Source organism: Dendrobium catenatum, unplaced genomic scaffold (assembly GCF_001605985.2).
Source record: "Dendrobium catenatum unplaced genomic scaffold, ASM160598v2 fragScaff_scaffold_1093, whole genome shotgun sequence".
Taxonomy (NCBI): Eukaryota; Viridiplantae; Streptophyta; class Magnoliopsida; order Asparagales; family Orchidaceae; genus Dendrobium; species Dendrobium catenatum.
The window spans coordinates 309,776-334,842 of NW_021319555.1; the positions used below are offsets into that span (position 1 = coordinate 309,776).

At 36.5% G+C, this 25,067-nt stretch overlaps 1 protein-coding gene across 1 annotated transcript; it reads left to right on the plus strand.

The window, feature by feature from the left end:
• The first annotated feature begins 4,272 nt into the window (after positions 1-4,272).
• LOC110095716 (WD repeat-containing protein 26 homolog) lies at positions 4,273-22,775 on the plus strand. The gene is made up of 5 exons (XM_020821361.2): positions 4,273-4,549; positions 6,170-7,047; positions 8,337-8,438; positions 20,475-21,104; positions 22,318-22,775. The coding sequence occupies exons 2-5, from the start codon at positions 6,256-6,258 to the stop codon at positions 22,531-22,533; spliced, it is 1,740 nt and encodes a 579-aa protein (XP_020677020.1). The 5' UTR covers positions 4,273-4,549; positions 6,170-6,255; the 3' UTR covers positions 22,534-22,775.
• The last annotated feature ends 2,292 nt before the right edge of the window (positions 22,776-25,067 follow it).

Below are 25,067 nucleotides of genomic sequence, written 5' to 3' on the forward strand. Positions count from 1 at the left end.
GTGTAATGAAAAAAAAGGGAATTCAAAAGTAAGAAAGCCACAAAATTAGCAAGATCAGGAAAAAAAGAAGGTAAAAGTTTCCTTCAAAAACAAACCCACAAATCAGCTCAATGAAGTAGAATGAATCATTGGCTCCTTCCGAAGGTAAGAAGTAAAATAAAACCACACTATGCATTAATTTAGATCTTAAAAGGGACTTGGATAATAAACTGCAAGGTTGAACCATTATAAATTGACAAAAAAGCTTTTCATCATCGCCTATAACATAAAATAAAAAAGTATAGAAAACACTGGTAGCATCTATTTTCAACTGATAAATCAAAGCCCATCTAATAACCATTAGCACAATAGAGCAAAAAAAAAAAAAAAAAAAAAAAAAAAAAAAAAACTATCCACCAAATATAAATCCACACTGAGCAACAAATGTACTGTGATGCCCCAAGATCTAACTTGGAAAGAATGTCAATCAATTTTTCAAACAATTTACCAGAGTTATCTAAAACCTTCAATTTAACAGTCTATCAAACATCTATAAAATTTAAAACATCAAAACGAGCTGATTTCTTTAAATCAGTTGTCTGATCGGCCCGGCCGATCGCCAAATCGTCCCGGGACGATCAGACCAGAAAAATCGTCCTGGACGGTTCCCAGAACTATTCTCAGGCCGATATTTTCTACAGTACCGATCGGCCTGGACGATTTCCAATCGTCCTGGACGATCCTGAGAGGAAAAATTCAAATCAGAGAGGAACAGTAAGGGAACGAGGTCTCACATGTACCAAGATAGAAATTAACTAAAATAAAATGCATTAGCAAGTAGCCTTCATTTAAAATATAAAGAAATAATATTTTTGGACAACTCAATTTTGAAATACCAATATATATTGTTTTGGCAAATGGAAAAATGTATTATTCATTCCAAGTGGCTACATTACAAACCCCTTCACAAATAATCAACTTAATTTTTTCACTCTAAAGATTGTGAGAAGTAATATGCTCACCATAGGCCAAAAATTGAGAAAATGTCAAACTCATATGCTACATAGTTTATTTCCTTGACTAATATCATTGGTTAGAAGTATCTATAAGTGAAATAATATATATTTAATAACTCAGTGTAATGAAAAAGAGGAGTTTCAAAAGTAAAATAGCCACTAAATAAGTCATAACATGAAAACAAACAAAAGCAAAAGACCCCTTAAAAAAACCCAAAAACTAGCTCAAAGAAGTAGAATGAATCATTGGCTCAAAATTTGTCATATTGAAGATGCCTTCTTTCTTATTTTTTTTGCAAAAGGATTTACATTCTGATCATATTCATGTATTACTGTTGCGCTTGAAGATGACCCAACACTGAATTGACTATCACGCATTGGTATTGCGAAAGATTAGTCATTGGCTCCGTAGAATTAATATGTTGTGGTGAAATTTCTGACGTACCTTCTAGAAAATTATAGTTAGAGAAACTAATGCTATGCAAATCACAAGCAAATAACTACAATCTATGCCCACTAAAGAAGATTAAGGAGTAAAACCAAACCACACCAACAATATCATGAGAATATGATGAGCAAACAACTACAATCATGAAAATGCATTAAGTGTCATGAGAATAAAAAAGATAACTTTCATGGCTCATTGGTATAATAAATAAATTAATATATATTAATGCCTAAGTTTTGGTTAAGCATCCAAACACTATCAATAAATAAATCTATAATGTGTTCAAAGACTTTCTAATTAATCACACCAATTAATTCCTAAGTTTTGGTTAAGCATCCAAACATTTATAATAGTGTGCCCAAAAAGTTTTTAAAATCAACCTTTTGTTGATAATCATTGGTAATTGCAGAAGACTAACGAGTAGGGATGTCAATTTTGACACGACCCGAAACACGATTCGAATCTAATCCGAAAAAATTCAGGTTAGGGTCAACCCGAACCTGAAACGGGTCGGGTTCGAGTTCAACAAATCAACCCATTTTAAAAATCGGGTCAGGTTCGGGTTGAACAAGCAACCTGAAAATGACCCGAAATTAACACGAAAACTCGTATTTGACTCGGAAACCCGAGATTGACCAGATTTTGACACGAAAATTAAAGATTGACCCGAAAAGTAGCAATTTTAGATCAACTTCAGGTCATTTGTGTCGGGTTAGGTTGATCCAGACCTGAATCGGGTTGGGTTTGGGTTCGAAAATCGGGTTCGGGTTGACCCGAACAATGTCGGGTCAGTTTCGAGTTCGAACCGAACCCGACCCGTTTACCCGAATTGACACCCCTGCTAATGAGGACTTAATGATGCATAAAATTAAAAATAAATGCATAACTTGATAATATTGTAAAATAAAAATAATTTTAATTAAATTATACATAATAATATAATGTCAATTAATAGATATTTATGATGTATTTTCATTAGTATATTATAAAATTTTATAATTTATTACTTAATAATTACTATATATTTAAATTATAATAAGCCTAAAATATTTATATTAGATTGTTCATTTTTTAATGATACAAAATCAATATTTATATCAAACATTCAACTAATTATCTCACATGTTCTATATCAAATAAGAATCAAGCTTCTTAACAATCCTAACGAGCTTCTTTTCGAGCTCCTATGGAACATGTTCACGAGTTTCAAGTGATAATGTTCATTAAGATAAACGAGTCAAATACATAATTGTTTAATTTTGTTTATTAAAACATCGAGCATTTTAAAAAATATTCAAACGTGTTTGATTGATTAATTAGATGATCACAAACGAGTTATAATCGATCAAAGAAAAAAATTATTCAAACTATCTCAACATAAAATGTGACATTAAGGTTTTGTTTGAGATGACTTTCTTACTGCTTCTTTAAGTAAAATAATTTGTATTAAAAAGCTGTTTTAAGAAGTAGTAAAAAAGCTATTTCTTAAAACAGCTGTCACAAACAAAGACTAAGGTTTCGTTTGGGACGGCTTTTTTATTGCTTTCTAAAATAGAGTTTTAGTAAAAAAAAAAAAAAATTGTACTAAAATTCTATTTTAAAAAGCAGTAAAAAAGCCGTCTCAAACAAAGCCTAAATTAAACCTATTTTTATTATAAAATAACGTTGTATCAATTGAAGAGCACACTAAGGGGCTGTTTGGTATCGGATTTACAGCGGGATTTAAGTCGGATTTAAGTTAAATCCAGCCAAACAGTTTTTGTGCGCGCGTTAAATCCCGGGATTCGGTAAATCCCGGATTTACGGATTTACGGCTTAAATCCGGGATTTACTAAATCCCTCAGTTCGGTGGATTTAACGGGATTTAAAGTCAGGCGGAAAACTTACCCGCGGCGCCCGTGTCGTCAAGCGAAGCCGTTGCCCTTATTTGCCGAAAGGAACGAAGCCATCGCTCGCCCCCGTCGCGGCGTCGCCTAGACCTCTCCGATTTTTCTTCTTCTACCCCAGATCGCTGCTCCGACTCATCCTCTCCCATATTTCTTCTTCTTCTTCCCCAGCTGTTGCTCCGACTGAAACCTGTCCGATTTTTCTTCTTCCCCGAACTGTTGCCTTCCTCAGACACGCGCTCAACAGAATTTTCCTTTCTCTGATTTTTGGTAGGTGAGACCTGCTTGACTTGCTGTTTATTTATTTTCCCTTGATCTTTCCTTTCTCCGATTTTTTCTTTCTCTGTTTTTTATTTAAGTGAGAGCTGAAATTTTTTTTTTCCTGCAATGTGTAGATAGAAAAAAAATTTTCATGTGTTTTGTCTTTAAAATTTTCTCACTGATTTATTAATATTCTGCATAACTTTTTGTTTTGTCATATTTCCATACTAGTCACTGATTCTCTAATTAAATGCTTAATTTGTAATTTTGGGAAATATTGCTTTGTAATTTGCTCTTTAATGAATTTTCGATCATTTTGTGAGAACTCAAGTATGTTTAATGATGTAATTTTGTTTATTAAAACATCGAGCATTTTAAAAAAATATTCAAACGTGTTTGATTGATTAATTAGATGATCACAAACGAGTTATAATTGATCAAACAAAAAAATTATTCAAACTATCTCAACATAAAATGTGACATTAAGGTTTTGTTTGAGATGACTTTCTTACTGTTTCTTAAAGTAAAATAATTTGTATTAAGAAACTATTTTAAGAAGTAATAAAAAAGCTGTCACAAACGAAGACTCAATTGAAGAGCACACTAAATCAAAAAACTTTGGATCTTCAAATTGACTCTCGGTCTGTCTGCAATGTTCATCTCATCTCTATCCTGTATAAATGACGTATGCTTTCTTTGAGGAACCGAACGCCGACTCTTTGGATTAACCAAATATTATTAATCTAATAATGTCATGGAAGAGTGTGGGAGATGTCTTTTCTTTTCTTTTCTTGATGGCTTTTGAGCCTTTACGCCACTGTTTCCGTCTTTGAATTTGGACGCTGTTTCTGTTGGCTTGTTAATGGAACCAGTTTCCTGTTGAAGTCGCCTCTAGGTTTCGTAGATTCTGTATTTTTTTTTTCAGGATTTGAACTGCTTTTGGGGATTTTGTTCTTGAGGTTAGAGACCTAATTCTTATACCTATTTTTAATTTTTTTTTTTTATAAATTTTTTAAGAGCTGATTTGCCTGCTGCGATTTGAATAATTCTTTGTTAGTTTTGTTTGGTTATTCATGAGAAGGGCTTTTTAGAGTTATTATCCTTCTTGATTGGAATTAGCTTCCTAGAATGTTGATCAACTGAAATGTGGTGATCAGGTTATATTGTTTTTATTTATTTATTTATTTATTTTGTGGCTCACTTGTCTTCTTATGGTTCTAGTTTGCAGCTGCAAAGATGCTCTTTTTAACAATCTTAAATATAAGTTCAGGCTAGGATCTTGGAGGAGTTATGCTTGAATGAGTTAGCTAATTGTTGCTGACCGATCTTTCAGTTTTTCAATATTATCCCTTTAGAATTTACAGATTTTGAGACTTCTACTCTCAATAGTCAATACCTATCTTTTTTTTACTTTTAGAACAAAAAAGTAGAAATACCAGTTCAATGAAAAGCATAAATCTAGAAGGAGATCCTGCATAGAGTTTAACCAACCCTTATGTGATTATCAGAGATTCTTGATCCTACTTATGCTTCTGACAAACAAAATGTGAAGACTAATCTTGCAATTTCTTGCTCGACTTCGATCTGGTTAAATATAATCATACGATCTTGCCAGGGAGGTTATTCCTTTATATTAGAATTGAGCTAGTCGTAAAGAAATGTTTCTAAACAAAGCTACTTCGCTGGGCCAGCTTCATATTTGAGCTAATCATTTATGACTGATCTTGTTGATATATTACTGGTTTGCTTCAGCAAGGTGCCTTTTTTAGCAATTTAAAATATAGGTGCCGGCAAGGATCACGGCTTATTTTAGCTTGTCATTGCTAACTGTTCTTCTAGTTTCATGATATTATTCTTTGTAATTTGTTCATCTAAACCTCTTCTCTCAATACCTTGTTTAATCTTTCCTTTTTTTTTTTTGGGTTGAACAACGGGGTAGAAAGATCAGTTTCGTTCTGTTAAATAAAAAGTTTGAGCATTGACTGAGAGATTGTGATGAAACCAAACCTCATGTGAAACTTGCACCTGCTGTTTCAGATTTATTCAGATGTAATGAACCCATCTACTCTTCTAACACCTTAAAAATCTGCAATCTGTGAGGCAGGCAATTAATGCTACTAGAATTGAGCAAATCCTAAACAAATATTTGAAACCAAAGCTACTTATTTTCCTTTCAAGTTTTCTATTTCAAGGAATATGATTCTGTAATGAGTGGGTTTTAGATATAACAGATGTTATATGGTATTATATGCTGATGATTCCTATAGATCCAGGAGAAGATATCGCTATTAAATTTGGTTTGTAACTCTGTATTGATATATTTTGCTTTTTTTTTTTTTCTGTGATGACAGATGCAAAGCCATTCTGAATTTATGCCATACTACTGTAATTTCATTAATTCAGTTGTAGTAATCCAGTAAAATTTTGTTTTGTTTTGATCAGTCACAGATGAACTTCTAAGCATAAATCCTCAATATAAAAGAATGTCGACTCAAATTCTCAGAAATTGTTTTGTAGCATGGGATTGTTATTAATTGCTCAAATATGCCCTGTAATAACCTATATTTATGGTTTCACAGTTTTGCATCAGGAGCCATTGATTCGAGATATTTTGAACTTTCCATCTTGTCTGCAATCAGTTATACATGGGCTAACTGTCAATTTCATGGGACGTATAGACGATCGTGAACCACCATCCAAGCGTGTGAAAGAAACCATTGCAGGACTACAGGGCTTTTCAAATAGCATTCCATCTCCCGCAAATCATATTGATCCTTTGGGAGGTCAAATGGCCAGACCTTTGACACCCCATGGGAACAAAGATATGATAGGCTCCAAGGGAATTATTAAGAGGTCTGAGTTTGTTAGGATCATTACAAAGGCTCTTTATTCTCTTGGATATGATAGGAGTGGAGCTATTTTGGAGGAAGAGTCAGGAATACCCTTACACTCACCATTGGTAGATTGTTTTAGGAAGCAAGTGCTTGATGGAAATTGGGATGGTAGTTTGGCTACTTTGAACAAAATAAGTATTTCTGATGATGTGCTGAAGCTTGCATCGTTTATGATATTGGAGTATAAGTTCTGTGAATTTCTTGAGATGGATAGAGTTTTGGATGCAGTGAATACACTAAGAAATGAAATTACTCCTCTTAGGATTAAGCCTAAGCGAGTTCATGAACTTTCAGCGTGTATTATTTGTCCTTCTCTGCATCTCTCACTTGGCTCTATAAATGGTATTAAAAAATCAAGCTCAAGGCTAAATCTTCTCAATGAATTGCAGAAAGTGCTCCCTCCCGCACTTATGATACCCGAGGGAAGGCTAGAACATTTGATTGAGCAGGCGCTAAATGTTCAACGCGAGGCTTGTTATTTCCATAATTCCTTGGATAGTTGCTTAACATTGTACACGGATCATCATTGTAGAGAAGACCAGATTCCGTCGCAAACAACCCAGGTCTGGAATGGTATCCACTTGAGAATCACTTCATTATTGTGGGATGCTTTCTTCATATCTATTTTTTGACAAATCTATCAAAAATTCTATCGATCGCATCTAGTTTGCTAAGTGCATAGTGCAGTGATGTTAAGGTTCTGTTCTTCTTATGTTTTTGTTTTCTGTTTTTCGTTTCCTTGAACAACAGAATTAGTTATATGATGTTTGGAAGAATATGTGGGAAAAAGTTCAGTTGCATGAAAATTTAATAGCAGCTTCTGAGAATGGTGGTTTTGAAAGTTTCCAGAAAAGCATTTTTTTATATATTTTATCTATCTTATATATATATATATATATATATACACACACACACAGTTTGAGGCATGATATTATAGTTGTATAAAATACATAATAATGTTTATTTCGTCCATCAAACTAAGGCATGTCATTGTCACTAAAGTTTTTGATTAAAAAATTACAACTATTGCAACACTTCTAAGACATCAATGTTAACATAATTTTATGAAACAATCATCTACTTAAATTGACACCATAGCACAACAATAGATATCAATGCAAGATTTAGCCTGTTTGATTGTGATCCTCATTATTTCATGTGCAGTAGTTTTATGAGAAGTTATGTTCTTAATTGAATTATTTTATAGAGAAAGTTCCAAAACATTATGCATTATGTGGTGATATCTGTATATGTAATAAATGGTCATAGGAATGGTAAAGCCCATATTAATTTGAATTGTTGGCTCAAGATTCTAGTTGCAAATACTCCTGGTTGCTTAAAAATTAATTCAAAAGTTTTGTTTTGCTATCCTTATTAATTATTTGGGGGATTTACATACATGCCACTTTATTTCATGCTATTTACATATCTAACACCCAAAACTTTAATATTACATTCCTACCACTCATATAAAATTTTAATATCAAATATATCACTCATATATTTCATTCTTACCACCCATACCACCCTATAAACTTCAATATTTCATTCCATGCACCCATATTTGTTCTATGGGTGATAGACATGTAATATTAAAGTTTTAGCATTAGAAATGTAAATAGCATGAAATAAAGTTGTATGTTGAATCCAAATGGACTAATAAATTTAGGATTGGCTTCATCATAGCTATTGTGTTTTTTATGCAAATTAGTGTTTGTCCATGGTGAGCCCTAATCTACCATTTAACTTAATGTTCTAAGATATAAACGTGGCTTTTAATTTATTCTGTCTCTTCCTCTCTAATAAACAACATTCATGTGCTGAACTTTAAGCTTCTTAATGGTATTATTAGGTCTTACAAGGACATGGAGATGAAGTATGGTTTGTGCAATTCTCAAACAATGGGAAATTATTGGCATCATCATCTCGAGACAATTCTGCTATAATATGGGAGGTAAATTCATTTTTTGTAAATTACACAAGTCCCTGAGGTATAAAAGCTCTTCACGTGAGGTCCCTTATTTAAAAATCCTTAAGTGGAATCACCAGGATATAAAGACACTTCAATTTGGTTAACTGAATCACAAATAAAAATTAAAATGTATAAAGTGCCAATTTTTCTCAAATTTTCTTGCTAAAAAATATCTCGTAATCATTCTTTGCCTCCTAACCTACTTTTGATTCCTTCTATTTCCTCTCTCTCATGTCTAGAAATCAAAATGATGCCCAAGAACTAGAGGAAAATGATGGACAACATGCTGGGGAGGAGAAGGTAGCCGAGAAGGCACCAAAATAGAGGAAACTTGTTGAGACGAAGTCCAAGGTAGAGAATTGCGTGTTAACTATTGAGGATACCACCGTAGGCAACAAGGAAAACAAAAGAAGGCCAAGAAGTGGTTGGGGATGCATAATATTTGGCATTTGTTGCTAAAAAAGATTGGCTAAATATTCCTTACAAATTGTGAGAAATTCTAAAGCTCATTTTGCAAATATTAGCTTGACTTTTTCAATGGGGTGCTTTCATAAAAAAATAAATAATAAAAAAAATTTTGAGAATTTGTGTTTCAAAGAAAAAGGAGTAAAATTTCTCTCCCCCAAACAAGTCCACACTAAAAAATGAGATTGGGCTGCACTTTGCTTATAGTTGTGTCAATCAACACTCTTCTAAACAAAAAACAAAAGCCTGTGTGATCCTCTTCCCACTTTAATAGGCCCACCTAAGCAAAGTGGAGCTTAATTCAAATTTTTATGTTGATTTTTTTCTTCGGAAAGTGTAGCAGCATTCAACAAAAAGTTAAATGAGACTGAATTTAACAAATTACTTTATATTGTTAACTGAAAAGGATCTCCGTAAGGACCAAAAATTTAACTCAAGGACCAACTTGTGCATCAAATAGGCGCCATGAACCTGAATAGAAAATGTAGACCAACTTGAAACTCCTCTTATTCCTCAGGGACTTGCTTGTAATGTATCCTTTTGTTTTCTACTGCAAACTGGTTTTCATTTGTTGATGTTTGCTTGCTACTTCTTTTGTTTGTAGTTTAGATTGCGTAAGTATAATAACATGTCTCAAAAATACTTGATAGTTTCTGATGTTCTGCTAAACTTTGTTCTTAACCAAATGTCAGTGTAGGCTTTCCTTATTGATACTGATTTATATATATATTATTTTAAACATTCTTTAGCATTATATAAAAAATTATGCTGCCAAACTATTGGCATAAGGCTAATAATGAAGGCAATGATTGTATTAAAAATTTATCTCAGCACATAAGACACAAAACGCTGCTTCCATTTTGCTTAGTTAGGTAAATTAACGCTCTCCCAAACAGAAATGTATGTAATTCCCTTCCAACTGTGATCAATCCAGCTGATCAAAATGGAGCCCAATCGTATTTTTCTTGTGAATTTGTTTGGAGAGTGTAACTGCACTCAACAACAAGTTATTCATGCAACTGAATTTGACAGAAACGTTAATATTGTTAATAGAAAAGGATCTCCATGAATACTGACAATTTAACTCGAGGACCAACTGTGCATAAAAAAAGGCGCCTTGAACCTAAATGGAAAATATAGACCAACCTGAGACTCCTTTTATATGTCTTTGACTTGCTTGTGATTAGCATTTTTGTTTAATTGTTTATGATATCTGCTTGTTGTTTTCCATATGAGCTTTGCATGCTTTCTATTGGGGTGCCCTTCTTTTGAAGTGCTTCAGATGCAGAATTCCCCTTCAACGATTTAGCAGGACTTATAATTTCCTTTCATTTCAGTTCCTTGTGATCTATCTATTGCTTTGGTTTGATTTTCTACATATCTTTTATCGGTGGGATCCTTTGATAGTGTGCCTTGCGTGATCTTATGTATGATCTTGTGGGTCTTTTGCAACTCCTAGTCGTGCTACATCTTTTTTGTGATCCTTTGAGCATCTCCCTATGCCTTGTGATCTTTGAGTTGCATTGGTGATGTGATCTTTGATTCTTTGTGTTTCTTTTGGTTCGTATAGGGTTGTAAATTCTATCTTCTAGCTTTTTAATTGTAAGTGAGGGAGATTTAGGATTATAAATAGAGGTACCTGGGGCATATAAAAAATTAGAAATGTTTTCTACCATGACAAATTGACAATGAATTTATAATTGGATGTATTCTCTTCTGATCTACACATGGCGCTATTGGGGATTGAAGTTTTTCACGGGAAGTTATATCCTCATGAGTCTTTGTTCTTTTGTTTGATGATTATTTGTTTTTCTCGACTTTTTATATGAAAATACCTGTAATTGATCTGATATCATGTTTAAATTTTATTAAATTTGATATAATCTGGTTTTAGATTGCGACATGTTTTCCTTCTAACCAAACATGTGATTTTTATGCATCCATATTTCTTTATATTATTTCTTATAGTAGACTATTAATTTATCATTTCTACTAATATTGTGTATTTCCCCTTTTCATCTAAAGGGCTGAATAGTTATCTAAATTGGAAGTTTGTGAGTTAAGAATTTGAAGTTGTGTACGTGATTTTATTCATTTTGTTTAAGATTTACATTAGTAAACCCTAGGCTTAAGATTCCTCGAATTAGATTTGATACCAGAGCTTAAGGTTATGCCAAAATGTCAACTTAAAGTGTGGCTAAATAAATAGGTTCATTAACAAAACAATAATGCAATTTATACAAAATCAATAAAGTTATGATTGTGAATAAATTCAACATGATGGGAGATGGCGGACGGCTTCTTGTTATAAGGAGGGAGGTTCTTTTCCCACATCTCAGGAGATCAATGCTGATTCCCTATCTAGGAAGGCAAGGGCAGACTTCCTATTCAGGGAGAGGAGCATTGGCTTCCCGATATAGGGAAATAACGATTGAGTTTTTGACTGCCACAAGATGCTAACTTAGCGCCACATAATGTTAACTTATCACCATATGATTCTAACTTAGCACCACCTAATAGTTTTAGGCTTAGATTAAACTTGTGCTTTCTTGGGTGTTTTCATAATAGGTTAATTGGGTCATGCTATGCCCCAAAGCTTTGTTGGACTAAGGAATTCAGCCAAATTAATCAGTGGCCTGACTAGATGTAGGTGGCAGCTGATTATTGGATTGAAAGTGGTGGAGCCTCACAGCTTATATTTAGTTCTCCCTATCTCCTGGTCGGGCCTTGTTGGGTTATGGCCCAACAATCTATGCAGGGTTTTTTAGTAAGCTTGGACGGCACCGATGGTAATTGAGAACCCTATGGTGGTTGCCGATGGCTTGAGTTGGTTGTAGAATGTTTGGCGACCATGGGAAAATGGAAAAACAGCTTGCAAGAGGGAGGATTGAGAGGAGTTTTAAGACTTTATCATAGCGAAAAATTGTTCATCTAAGGGCACTTGGAAGCATACGAAGTTCCTTTTTGAGGTTTCAATCAAACAAAGATGTTTAGAGGAGAGGAGCTGTTGAAAACTGGTGTTGTGATGGAAACTTGTTGTAGGTCCCATCAGAGATTTCTTAGCAGCGTAGTTTGAGGAGATCCCCCCATTCAAGGAAGGCTTATGTTAGGAAATGCTTGTAGGAAAATAAGAATCTAACTTTCAGCACCTAGCAAATTAGAAATTGAGAAGAACTTGGAAAGAAAACTAGAATTGAACTCCTTTAACTGATAATGGATGAAGAAAAACAACAAGATACAATATATTTTCTATTTGAGAGGAAGATCTGGCTCTCCCAAATTTCTAGATGTCGCTAGAGCCCAAACAAAAACTAAAAACCAGAAAATTACAACAAAAACAGAGATATAAATCTAACTCTTGCTACCAAAACATACTTAAGCATACATTAATTAGGTTAATTCCAAAACAAACCTTTCAATTTGAATTTTTCCTCATAACCGCGCCCCCCCCCCCAAATTTCCCCTAATCAAGCATGTGGACCCCACTATGAAAGGGGGACAGAGAAGGGGGCGGAACCTCACTGTTCCGCCTCTTATAAATCTGAACCGGTCCCTTTTGGACCGGCTGGACCATCCAGAGACCAATCTAACAATACTCTCCTCCCAAAGAGCTACATTATTCGCAAGGTGGAAGTACAAAAACTAATGCTTTACCCTCTCATATGGCTCCCAAGTGGTATCATAGTCAGGCAAGTTCTTCCACTTGATCCATATTTCTTTGGGCTTTCATTCTCCTTGATGCACCCCTTTAATTTCTAGTGGATTCAAAACCATCTCTAGATCCAGTGTCAGTGTCCCTGATAATTTTGAACTAGCTGCATGATCCCCCACCATTTTCCTCAAGTGTGATACGTGGAATAGTGGGTGTATGGAAGTAGCCGGGGATAATTTCAAGCGATAAGCCACTGCTCCAATCTTCTCCAATACCTCATAAGGGCCAAAGTACCACGGGGCTAGTTTCTCATTCCTTATGTTGGCTACTATCCTCTGCTTGTAGTGTCGCAGCTTTAAGAATAATCTATCTCCAATGACAAACTAAGTGTCCTTCCACCTGCTTTCATAATTTGTTGAGCTATCAGCAGGTGTCTTTTTAACTCTTACAGCACATTCCTTTCCTCCAAATACTGTTTTACTAAAGATACTGGCGTGCGAATCTACCGAAAATATACCAAGTGGGGAGTGTCCCTTCCGTACAACACCTTGAAGGGAGTCATCTTGGAGGCCAAGTGGTAGAAGTGTTGTACCTATATTCTGCCCTAACCAATCACTTGGCCCATACCTTAGGTGTTTCTAAAGCAAAACACCGCAGGTATGTCTCCAAGCTCCTATTCATCACTTATGTCTGCCAGTCTATCTAGCGGTGGTAAGTGTTGCTCCTCTTCAACACTGTCCCTTGTAGCCTGAACAACTCTCTCCAAAAATGATTGAGGAATATTTTATCTCTATCATACTATAGATTATGGTATCACATGTAGCCTAACCACCTCCCTTATGAATGCGGCCGCTACTGTCACTAATGTGTGTAGGGGGATGAAGCGAGCATACTTGCTCAATTTGTGAACTACCACCAGAATCACTGTAAACCCTTCAGAGCGAGATAACCCATCAATAAAGTCCATAGTGACCTCCTCTTACACCCTGTCTCGTAGAGTTAGGGGTTGAAGTAATCCCCTAGGAGCCGTGGCCATGTACTTGTTCCTTTGACACACTTCACATCTAGCCAATACCTCTTGTACATCATTGTGCATCCCCCTTCAATACAGCTTCATTGTCAATCTCCTGTATGCCTTCTGTACATTAGAGAGACCTCCAATAATGCTCCTGTGAAACTCTTGCAGCAACTGTGGGATATGAACTGATGTCTTAGGCATTATAAATCTCCCCTGGTACAAGTCTCTCCCCCTCTAAAGAGTAACCTGGGTGACTGTTCCTATCCTTTAGAAGATATGCTCTAATTTTTTCCAACTCATCCTGCATACTCTCCTCTTTTATGGTGTCCTAATCTAACATCAGGGGTATCGACATAGCAAACTCATGGAGCTCCCATATGCATCTGGACAAGGCATCCGCTGCTTTTTTTCTCCAATCTGGGCCTATATTGAATCTCAAAATCATAGCTTAATAGCTTTGACAACCATCTCTGATGCTCCTCAATCACCATCCTTTGCTCCAAAAGAAACTTTGAGCTCTCTGGTCCGTCCTAATAATGAAATGTCTACTAAACAAGTATGGTGGCCACATCTGAATGGCTAACACAATGACCATCAATTCCCTCTTATAGACTAACTTCAACCTAGCTCTGACTATCAACATTTGACTGAAGTATGTTATGGGTCTATGATTCTGCATGAGACAACCCCCAATTTATATACGGATGCATCCGCCTCAACCACAAAGATCCGATTGAAATTCGGTAGGGCCAACACCGGTATTGTGGTCATGGCCTCTCAAAGGCCTGTGTAGCTACCTCTCCCCACAATAAATTATCCTTCTTTAGTTGCTCTATCAATGGTCAGGCTATGGTGCTGTATCCTCTCACGAATCTTCTGTAGTTCCCTGTTAAACCTAAGAACTCCCTTAGTTCTCTCAGATTCTTAGGTAGAGGTCATTTCCGCATTGCCTCAATCTTGGCCTGATCTGTAGCCACCCCCTCATGAGAGACCACATGCACCATGTATTCCACACTGGTTTGTGCAACACTTCTTCAGATTGGCTTGCAGCCACCCTCACATGCTCCAAGTGCTCCCCTATCAACTTGTTGTACACTAGTATGTCATCAAAGAAAACCAGCACGAACTTTCGGAGATATAGTTTGAACACCCTGTTTATGAGCAATTGAAAAGTGGCAGGGGTGTTTGTGACCTCGAATAACAACACTAAAAACTTGTAATGCCTCCTTATGTGTTCTAAAAGCAGCCTTCGGGACATCCTCATCCCTCATCCTAAACTGATGGTATCCTGACTTCAGATACATCTTGGTGACCACCATTGCCACACATAATTCATATAATAGCTCATCAATCACCGGAATGGGAAATTTGTCTGGCACAGTCTCCTTGTTCACAACTTGGTAATCAACATAGAATATCCATTTCTCATCCTTCTTCTTGACCAGCAAGACTGGGCTAAAAAAAAAAACTCACACTTGATTTGATAATACCCGCCTCCAACATCTCTTAAATCAGCCTCTCAATCTCGTCCTTTTGAATATTGGGGTAATGGTAGGGTCGGATACTGATCGGTGACACCCCCTCCCTTAGGGTGATGGCGTATGCTCTTGTTCCCTCTATGGTGATAAGTCTTGAGGCGGCTGAAGAACCTCGCTAAATTGTTGTATGAGTGGCTGTACTAACAGAGGAATGTCCCCCTCTCCCCCTTCCTCTACTTTAATCCCTTCTAGGTTCTGCAGTTCCACTATAAATCCCCCTCCCACCTCATGTATGATCATGACCATGGTTTTGAGTGACACCATAGCCTTGGACAACCCTGCATCTCCACGGATCACCACTCATCTTCCTTCCACCACCAGCTCCATCGTTAGTGCCCCCCAATTAACCTTGGTATCTCTCAAGGTCTGTAACAATTTCTTCCCCATGATGACATCAGTGCTACCTAACTTCAATTGGAGAAAATCCTCCCTCATTTGAACACCCTGTATAGTCAGCAAAACTCTGTTACACACCCCTATACCCATCTCCACCTTCCAAGTGCCCATCATCACTCCATAGCCCCCAGTGTCCACCAATTTCACCCCCAATTGGTCAACGAGCTGATTGGAGATAAAATTGTGAGTAGCTTCACTGTTGATTAACACCACTACCTATTTGTCTGCTATCTCTCCTTTCACCTTCATGGTGTGATTCGTGGTGAACTCCACCACAGATTTTAAGGAGACTTCATCCATGTTAAGTTGCAGCTCTACCTCCTCTTCTACCACTATCACACTCGCACCTCCCTCCTCTGCTTCCTCGTCATCACAGATGGTGAGAGCATGAAGAGTTCGGTCCTTACACCTGTTCCCTAACGTGTACCTCTCATCACATCTGAAGTATAATGCCTTTGCTAGTTTCTCATGCAACTCTTTCTTAGTGAGCTTCTTGAAATTTACCCCGAATTTCTCTCCTACAGGCTTCTCCTTTGGGGCCTCACGAAGGTTTCTCGGTGCTAGTCTTTTATGAGCAAGGAACGTAGTAATCATCCTATATGAGCCTCTTGAATTTCTTCCTTCGGTCCCACTTTCAAGGTACTTATGGTCCTCTAGTTACTGTGCTAACTCCATAGCCTCTCTCAAGTCCTAATGCCTCATTACTCTAACCACTACCCGGATCTTTGGTTTGAGTCCCTTCATGAAGTTCCCCTAACACCGTCTCTGAAGGGTGGTCCAAACGGTTAGCGAGGTACTCAAATCTCTCCTGGTACTCTATCACTGAACCCTCCCGTGTCAGGGCGAAAAACTGCTCTTAGAAGTCTCCTACCCTGTTGGTTTGGAACTATGATGCACCGACACGGACACGGCGACACGGAAACGACACGACACGGACACGGGACACGGCAATTTTTTAAAAATATAGGACACGGGTGCGGCGTGGACACAACATAATAATTTTTTAATATAATATATAAAAATTAAGGTGACATTATAGTAAAAATGTCAAGCAATAATAAATCAATTTCATGATAAGTTGATAACTTATTTAGCTTATAACATAAAGATGTTTAGTACAAAATGTCTAGTACAAACACAAAAATATAAGCAAAAAATCATTTAATACAACATGAAGGTCTAACTACTCAATAGAGGGAATGATAAAATTAGATTCAGATGTTGGTCTTTGGTCTTCAATATCATCATTGTGAATATCATTGCTTCAAACTCTGGTTCATCTAGAGAAAGATTTGCAACATCCAATAATCCCATATCATCAAGGCACTCGAACCCATCTCCAGCAATATCCCACATCTTGTTATCATTCAATAATTTTGATCTTAATGCATTGTAGCCAGGTGGAACATATCCTGCGAGGTTGTTGTTACATGCAAAAATGAATGCATTTTTATAATGAGGATTTCTTGCAAGGTTGAAAGGAAGTCCCGCTGAAAAAAACATCCTTGCTATTTCACCATCCAATTCCTCTCGCTGCTGCAAATTAAAAGCCTTCTCTAGAGGACTACTGGCTACTCCTTTTCTTTTCTTTGTTTCATATCCTTCACTTCTAAATGATAAAGCTTGATCAACTCTCACAGATGAGGAAGATGTGTGAGATGAGCCATGAGTAGATGACAAAGGTACCTCTTTAGGGAGTGTCTTTGGATCCTAGATTCAGCTTCATCAACTTGTTTGTTCAATTCAATCAACTGCGACGTAGTAATCTTAGGACACATTTTTATTCAATGGCCAGAAATTTTAAGTAGATGTGCCTTCACCCTAGAATAAGATCCTTTGTAGGTGCCACCACAATAATTGCATTTGAATGACACATTCCCTCCTCCTTCAAATATTTTTCCTAACTTTGTAACATGAATCCATAATGGCTTATCAGTTTCTACAGATGGCTCTTTTGAACCTTCAACTAATCCACTCCCGCCAGCAGCCGAGCTCATTTTGCTAACAAATCAATCATGCATATGAATACATCGAATTAAAATGATATGAAGTGAAATAAAATAATCACAACATAAATAAAACAATATACCGGTCTGTCGGGGGCGCTGCCCCCTGGCGGGGTTCGACCTGCCCGGTCAGGTCGCGGGGTTAAAGGGCAGCGTCCCTGCAGGGGTTTCCGGGGGCAGCGCCCCCGGAACAAAATTTTATTGTAAGAGTAATTTTGAAGTTATGCTTGTTTTTAAAGTTCGTAAGTTGTTTGTATGTGAAGATACCGAGTGGTACCGAGCATGTACCTAACAGTACCGAGCATATACCTAGCAGTACCGAGCATGTACCTACCAGTACCGAGCATGTGCCTACCAGTACCAAGCATGTACCTACCAGTACCGAGCGTCTACCTACTAGTACCGAGCATGTACCTACCAGTACCGAGCATGTACCTACCAGTACTGAGCAGTATCGAGCATGTACCTACTAGTACCGAGCATGTACCTATCAGTACCGAGCATGTACTGAGCAGTACCGAGCATTTACTGAGCGGTACCGAGCATGTACCTAGCGATACCGAGCGGTACCGAGCATGTACATAAGGTTTTTCAACAATGAAGAGAAGAAATGACGAAATCCACTTACAATTCTTGGTTCTCTTGCGTGCAGAAGGTGCTCTGTTTGGCCTTGATTGCAAACTTTGCCTCGAATGACAGCAGAAATAACGCAAGAACGAAGGAATGAGAAAGACGAGCTCTGCTTGGCCGAGCAGAAATGACGAAGGAATGGGAGGCGAAGGCAGCGGGCTCCATTTGGCGTCGACTGTGAGCTCTCCCGGTCCGCCCTAGAAGATTTCTTTCATGGATCGGAAAAATAGGGCTTCTTGTTCGCGAAAAGGCTAAATAGAACGGACGATTTTATCATTTAATAACCGGACACGCGTGTCGGACACGCGTGTCCGATTTAAATTTTAATGTTTTAAATTCCGACACTCCAATGCCGTGTCGGACACGTGTCCATGCCGTGTCCGACGCGTGTCCGTGTCCGACACGTGTCCGACACTGCATACCCTCTTTAAGAGGCGTGTCGGTGAATCATAGGTTTGGAAACATTCCAACAAGCAATTATTGAATTCCCTCCATCTCCATGTGGATCGTCGCATGTCCCTCCACTTGTACCAAGCCAAGGCCTTCCCTTTAAAAAATAGGCCCGCTTCAGTCAACCTGTCATCCTTCATCAAATCATTGATGGCGAAATACCTCTCCACGTTATAGATCCACTCATGTGCATCATCTCCCTTTAAGATGGGCATCTTCAGCTTCCTCACTTTAGGATCACATTCATTTCCCTTGAATCCTCCATAGCCTCTCATTCCACGAACGGGAGGTGCTCCCCAGGTGTCTTGATCCTCCATTCTACGCTCGTATCCTTCTTCAAAATCCCCTCATAATCCACCAATATTCTTGCAAAATCAGCACCCGTTTGCCCATTCCCAATACTCATCTCTTCACTAGAAATAGGCTCTAGCGGAGGTATCCCTTCTTCTCTCTTTAAAATCTCCACCTCTTAATTTTTCCCTCCCCTAAATGGATTACGGTTTCCTCCTCTTCTTTGGCCACTGGTAGCTTCCTTTATTTCTTATGTCGTCGTGTTGGGTTTGGCTTCAAGAAACTTTTTCAACATTTCTTCCATGACGGCTAACCTTCCATCCATCTTTTCATTGACGGATGTAAATTAGTTTTCAAATTTTGAAATTTTTTTCCACAAAACCTTATTTTAGTTGACTTATTTCCCCCTCCAACACTTCTACTTTCTTTTCCGCCATTGGTACCCTAAATCGAGTGCTCTAATACCAATTTGTTAGGAAACGTTTGTAGGAGAACAAGAATCTCCCTTGCTGAAATTGAGAAGAATTTGGAAAGAAAACCAAAATCGAACTCCTTTAATTGATAATAGATGAAGAAAAATAGCAAGATACAATGGATCTTCTATTTGAGAGGAAGATCCGACTCTCCCAAATCTCTAGATGCTGCTAGAGCCCAAGCAAAAACCAAGAACCAAGAAATTACAGCAAAAAAAAGAGAAAAAACCTAACCCTAGCCATCAAAACATACTTAAGCATGCATTAATTAGGTTAATTCCAAAACAGCCCCTTCAATTTTAATTTTTCATCCTAATTTCCCTCATAATTTCACCTAATCGAGCATGTGGACCTTAGTATCAAAGGGGTGCAAAGAAGGGGGCGGAACCTCCTTGTTGCGCCTCTTATAAATTTGAACCGGTCCCCTTTGGACCAGTCCAGGGACCGGTGTGGACTGGTCTAACAGCTTATTTAAGAAATTATGGGATCTCAAGGTAATGGAGCCACTGGGATGCAATCGTTTGGGTTTTCGATAGTTGCAGGATATGGGTATAAAGGTTGTCAAGAGGTTTTGTTGAGGAGGGCGGATCCTTAGGAGGTGGCTGTAGTAGGAAGTGCAGCGCTTAGGTGCTAGTTTCTGGATTTAAGGAAGGAGAAGACACTAGAAATATTTTGGGTCTGATCCGTGGTCCTTTTACCCTTCTTTTTTTTTTAATTGTTTAGATCAAGAGTTTTAGATGTCACCAAGTAACTTAGGTTAGCATAATATAAAGTTTGATGGTTTGGGTATAACAAAATAGAGGAGATAATATATAGTACTTATAAAGAAGATAGATATTGAACTTGACATTATGGTGTGCTTGCCTTACTTTGTTCATCTTATATATTGAAGTTGTCAATCTTATTTATTAAGGAAAAGTTCGTAAATATTTGTGGTTGATTCCTAAAAGCAACCTCTGAAATGTTTCCTTATCAAGTTTATTATCAACTTAAAGCGATCCATTTAAACTTATTTTAACTATATGCAAATGGTTCTATTTTGTGAAGATAGGTACTCTGCATTAGTTTTCTTAAGATTCTATTTCATATCATGTGCTAGGTTCGTGAAGATGGGGTACTCTCGCTAAAACATACCCTAACTGGCCACCAAAAACCTGTGCTGATGATTTCATGGAGTCCTGATGACTCCCAGCTTCTAACATGTGGATTGGAAGAAGTTGTCAGACGCTGGGACATTAGCAGTGGAGAGTGCGTGCAAGTTTATGAAAAAATTGGCGTTGGATTGATTTCCTGTGGTTGGTTTCCTGATGGGAAAAGATTTTTCTCTGGTGTTACAGACAGTAGCATTTGCTTGTGGGATCTAGACGGCAAAGAGCTAGAGTGTTGGAATGGGCAAAGGATGATCAAGACTTCTGACCTGACTATTACAGGTGATGGAAAGCAAATCATAAGCATGTGCAGAGAATCTGCTATTTTGGTGCTTGAAAGGGAGGCAAAAGTGGAGAAGTTGATTGAAGAGAATCACACAATAACATCATTTTCTTTATCAAGAGACGATCAGTTCTTGCTGGTGAATCTTATAAACCAGGAAATCCATTTATGGGATATTACAGGTTTTCCAAAATTAGTTATGAGTTATAAAGGTCACAAGCGCAGCCGGTTTGTTATTCGGTCTTGTTTTGGAGGATATGAGCAGTCTTATATTGCTAGTGGAAGTGAAGATTCACAGGTACTCGCTTCTTTTCATTATGATTTTTAATTTTATTGTCAAGCTTGCCATCTTTCAATAATGTTTTAAAGCTACATATCATGTCATCCCAAACCAGATGAGTAATTGTTTGTCTGTTGTGAGAACATTGATTTTTTGAACTTGTTATAAATATTATTGATTTTTTCTTTTCATTTAAAAAATTATATTATAATTTTCTTGCAGTTAACACGTTCTATAATATATCTGCTTAGTAAAAGTTTCTCTTTATAATTTTTTTTTAGAAAATAGTTAAAAATTTATAACCATATAAAACTTTCTCAGTGATCTATAAAATGAAACTGTGAAAAACTATTCAAAACGTGCCCTATATAGACTTGGAGAAATGGGTCAAGCACAAGTTGTCCGGCTCAGTAAAAGTTAATGTGATAATTAATTATATCTAATATTGATGAAAATCTATATTATCCAGTAAAAGTCTTATGAAAGATGCACCATTTTACACTAGTGGCTCTAAGATTGATTAAACTTCATTTATTATCTGTAAAAGTAGCAAGCTACAACTCTCAAGCAACTCCTACGAAATTATGAACCAAACCCGGAATATATTGCCTTGCTAGTTACCATTTGGCCTTATTCGACAAGCTTCTTAAGCAAATATTTTCCATGATGCATGATGATGCATGAGCTGAGATAACTGTCACATAAACATAAGAGCCCTGATTGGATGTATGTGGTAACCGAGCTTTGTTAGGGTCTGCTAGGTTGGCTGTAAAGAGGTGCAAAGCAAATGAAGCGCAGGTAAAGGAAACGGTCTAGTATTTTCCAACGCGATAAAGTTACATAACGTCTTTTTTTTTTTTTCAGAAAGGAGTATTTACATGGATTTGTCTTGACATCGTGTTCATACTGTTGTATTGAATGATCCCGGTCGATTACTTTCTGTCCATATAATGCATACAGCTCTAGTTTCTGGTTGGGCCGGCTCGATGGCTCTATATGAATTAGCGGTTTTTGATCCCTCTGACCCTGTTCTTGATCCGATGTGGAGACAAGGCATGTTCGTTATACCCTTCATGACTCGTTTAGGAATAACCAATTCATGGGGGGCTTGGGGTATCTCGGGAGGAACTATAACGATTTCTATAATGTTTTCCAACTTCTGTTTATACTTGTTGTTTAATGCCAGAACTTAGAAACTTGTATTCCCGGCCTTATATATCAATGGTGGCAGGTATATATATGGCACCGTAGCAGTGGCTATCTCATTGCAGCCCTACCCGGACACACCGGTGCTGTGAACTGTGTGAGCTGGAATCCTGTAAACCCTCAAATGCTTGCATCTGCTAGTGACGATCACAGCATCAGAATATGGGGAGGAAGTATGGTTAATCTTAATCACAAGGAAGCATACAGCAATGGAGTCTGCCAGTCTAATGGAAACAAGTAAATGACAACGAATAAGGTCTTTGAACCTTAAATTCGGTACCTGAATTCCATTTGTTACTTTATTTTCTGACACAAATTCTTTAAGCTTGTTATCATAGAAACAGAAGAACAAGAAGATGCATGTAAAGATTTCAATTTTCTGATTGCCTAATATCCCTACTGGCTGGCTTTTATTTTGGTTTAGTTCTTTTACTAGCTCGCCATTTATTGCAATGCTTCAAATTGCTAAAGTTGGAGTGCTAATGCTTCTTCAAGTGCAGTATTTTGTGTTTCTACTACTGGGGCTATATAATGAGGTCATGATATTGATTGTGATATAGAAGTTTTATTAATGAATTGTTCTGATTGAATGTTTCTTTAAGAGTGCTGGCTTTTTAAATAGTATAATAGTAATGCAAAGCTTCGTTGTTTGGTTTGCTGAAAAAGGAATGTAAAGCAAAAGGGAATATAATATTAAAGAATATATTGTATTTAAAATATTTGAAGTTATTTGGATGAATATTAAATAAATGTAGGCAATGTTTTTGTTTGACTTGAAGTAAAATGAATGTAGTATAAAGTCCAATGATGGTGGTTGTAGAAGGTGGTGGGTGGTAGCGGCTGATGAGTTTGATCCAAAAAGCTTATGTCATTTTCATTTTTCACTAGGAACGATTAAGAGGTCGCTAACCCTCTTTGGTAATATTCTTGTAAACTTGAGTGCCAAATATTTGATCCATCATCATTGAAACACTCATGAGATCATCATTTGTAATGACGTGTTTTTAGATGGCTGATTAGAAACATCATTCGTACGAAGCTGTTTGTGTGCTGGATCTTTGTATAAAATTGAGACGTTAAACTCTCTTTCTCTATCGCCGTGAATATTTCAACATGCAACAATCATCAATCACAATTGTATCAAGATTAAACTATGCTCTCCTCTCATCCACGACGGTCTTAAATTTATAATAATGTCATTTGGATGTGTACCATGATAATGATGATCATATCGCCTTGCACCATCGAATTCTCTTCACTATCACTCTATCATGGTGATAACAACCTCATATGCACCGAAAGATAACATGCATATTTGAGTGCTCAACTCATAACTTTTTCATTATTTTATTTTCCACACCTATAATGTAGCCATCTAAAAGTTTTTCTTTTTATATCATGAAAATGTAATTTAAGTAGATGGAGTCCATTTAATAGCTATTATTGAAACAACAAATAATCATGCAATAACATCGAATTTATATCCAACTACATGAGCTCGACTCTATGAATCTTTTTCCTCCATAATTTTGATATATAGATAACCATGTTTATTAAAATTATAGAGATATCTTAATATTGACTTGTATTTATTATAAAAGCAATTAACTTTGTAAAATAAGAAACTTAGGCTTCATTTGGGACGTCTTTATTCATGCTTCTTATGCTTCTTAAAAGCTGTTTTTTAATACAAAAGTTATAAATTTTGTACTAAAAAGCTGCTTTAAGAAGCAATAAAAAAAGCTGTCCCAAACGAAGCCTTAATCTAACAAAAAAAAATGAAGTTGAAAAAAATAATTAGTGTTTTCAATAAAATTAAAAATGAAAACAAATAAATAAACAATAACACATCAAATAGAAAATATAAAGTAATATATCATCAAATATAACTTTCTCTAGTGAGGGGCTATTTATTTTGAAGTATTTTGAGTATAAAATAAATCAAATGTAGAAGGTTTGAATTTTAAGCTATTTGATTGGAAGAATCATTTAAAATATTTAGAAATTTTTAATTCATTCACAATGTATTTGCAATTCATCCAATTTAGTCGAATTTTAAATGGCCGACTTTCGTCATTGCCATCATTTGCCTCTATCACTGCTTCCCGTCATTTGCCTGTCTATTAGAGCATCTCCAACCGAAAATCTCATTTTTCACTCCAAAATGTCGTGAAACTACAAAATGCCGCGATTCATCTCCAATCGAACTTCACTTTTCACACTTTTGCATGTAACGATCCTCTCTTCTTTCCCGCGCCAAGTTCAGTAGAGAGATAAAAATGGCAGAAATAGACAATGCAACGCCAATATTGGCGTCCCGCTGTTCACCTGCAGCCAAATAGCGGGAAATTTGCAGTTTGGCTGGAGCTGGCCAGGGACGCCATTCAAGCAGTTGTAGTTCGGTTGGAGATGCCCTTAAGTTTTATATTGAAATAATTTGGCTTCAAACTAATTAAAAAAAATCTCATATACTTATAATTTACTTATTTAAATAATTTAAAAATGTTATAAATTACTATATTTATTTTATACTATATTCTTTTAATTTCGAATTAATTTTTGCAGCAATAAATAATCCCTCATATTCTTACGATTATTTCTTTATTTTATAGCAACTTTTAGCAAAATTTTCATTAAAAAAATTGTAATTTTGTCCCAATTTTCCTTTTTTATGGAGAATTCGTTTGAGATCTAAAATATTATTAAATTCGCTCAAAGAGCTAAAATAAATAAATAAAAAAAAAAAAAAACGCTGTGCACTCCGCCGTACCAGTT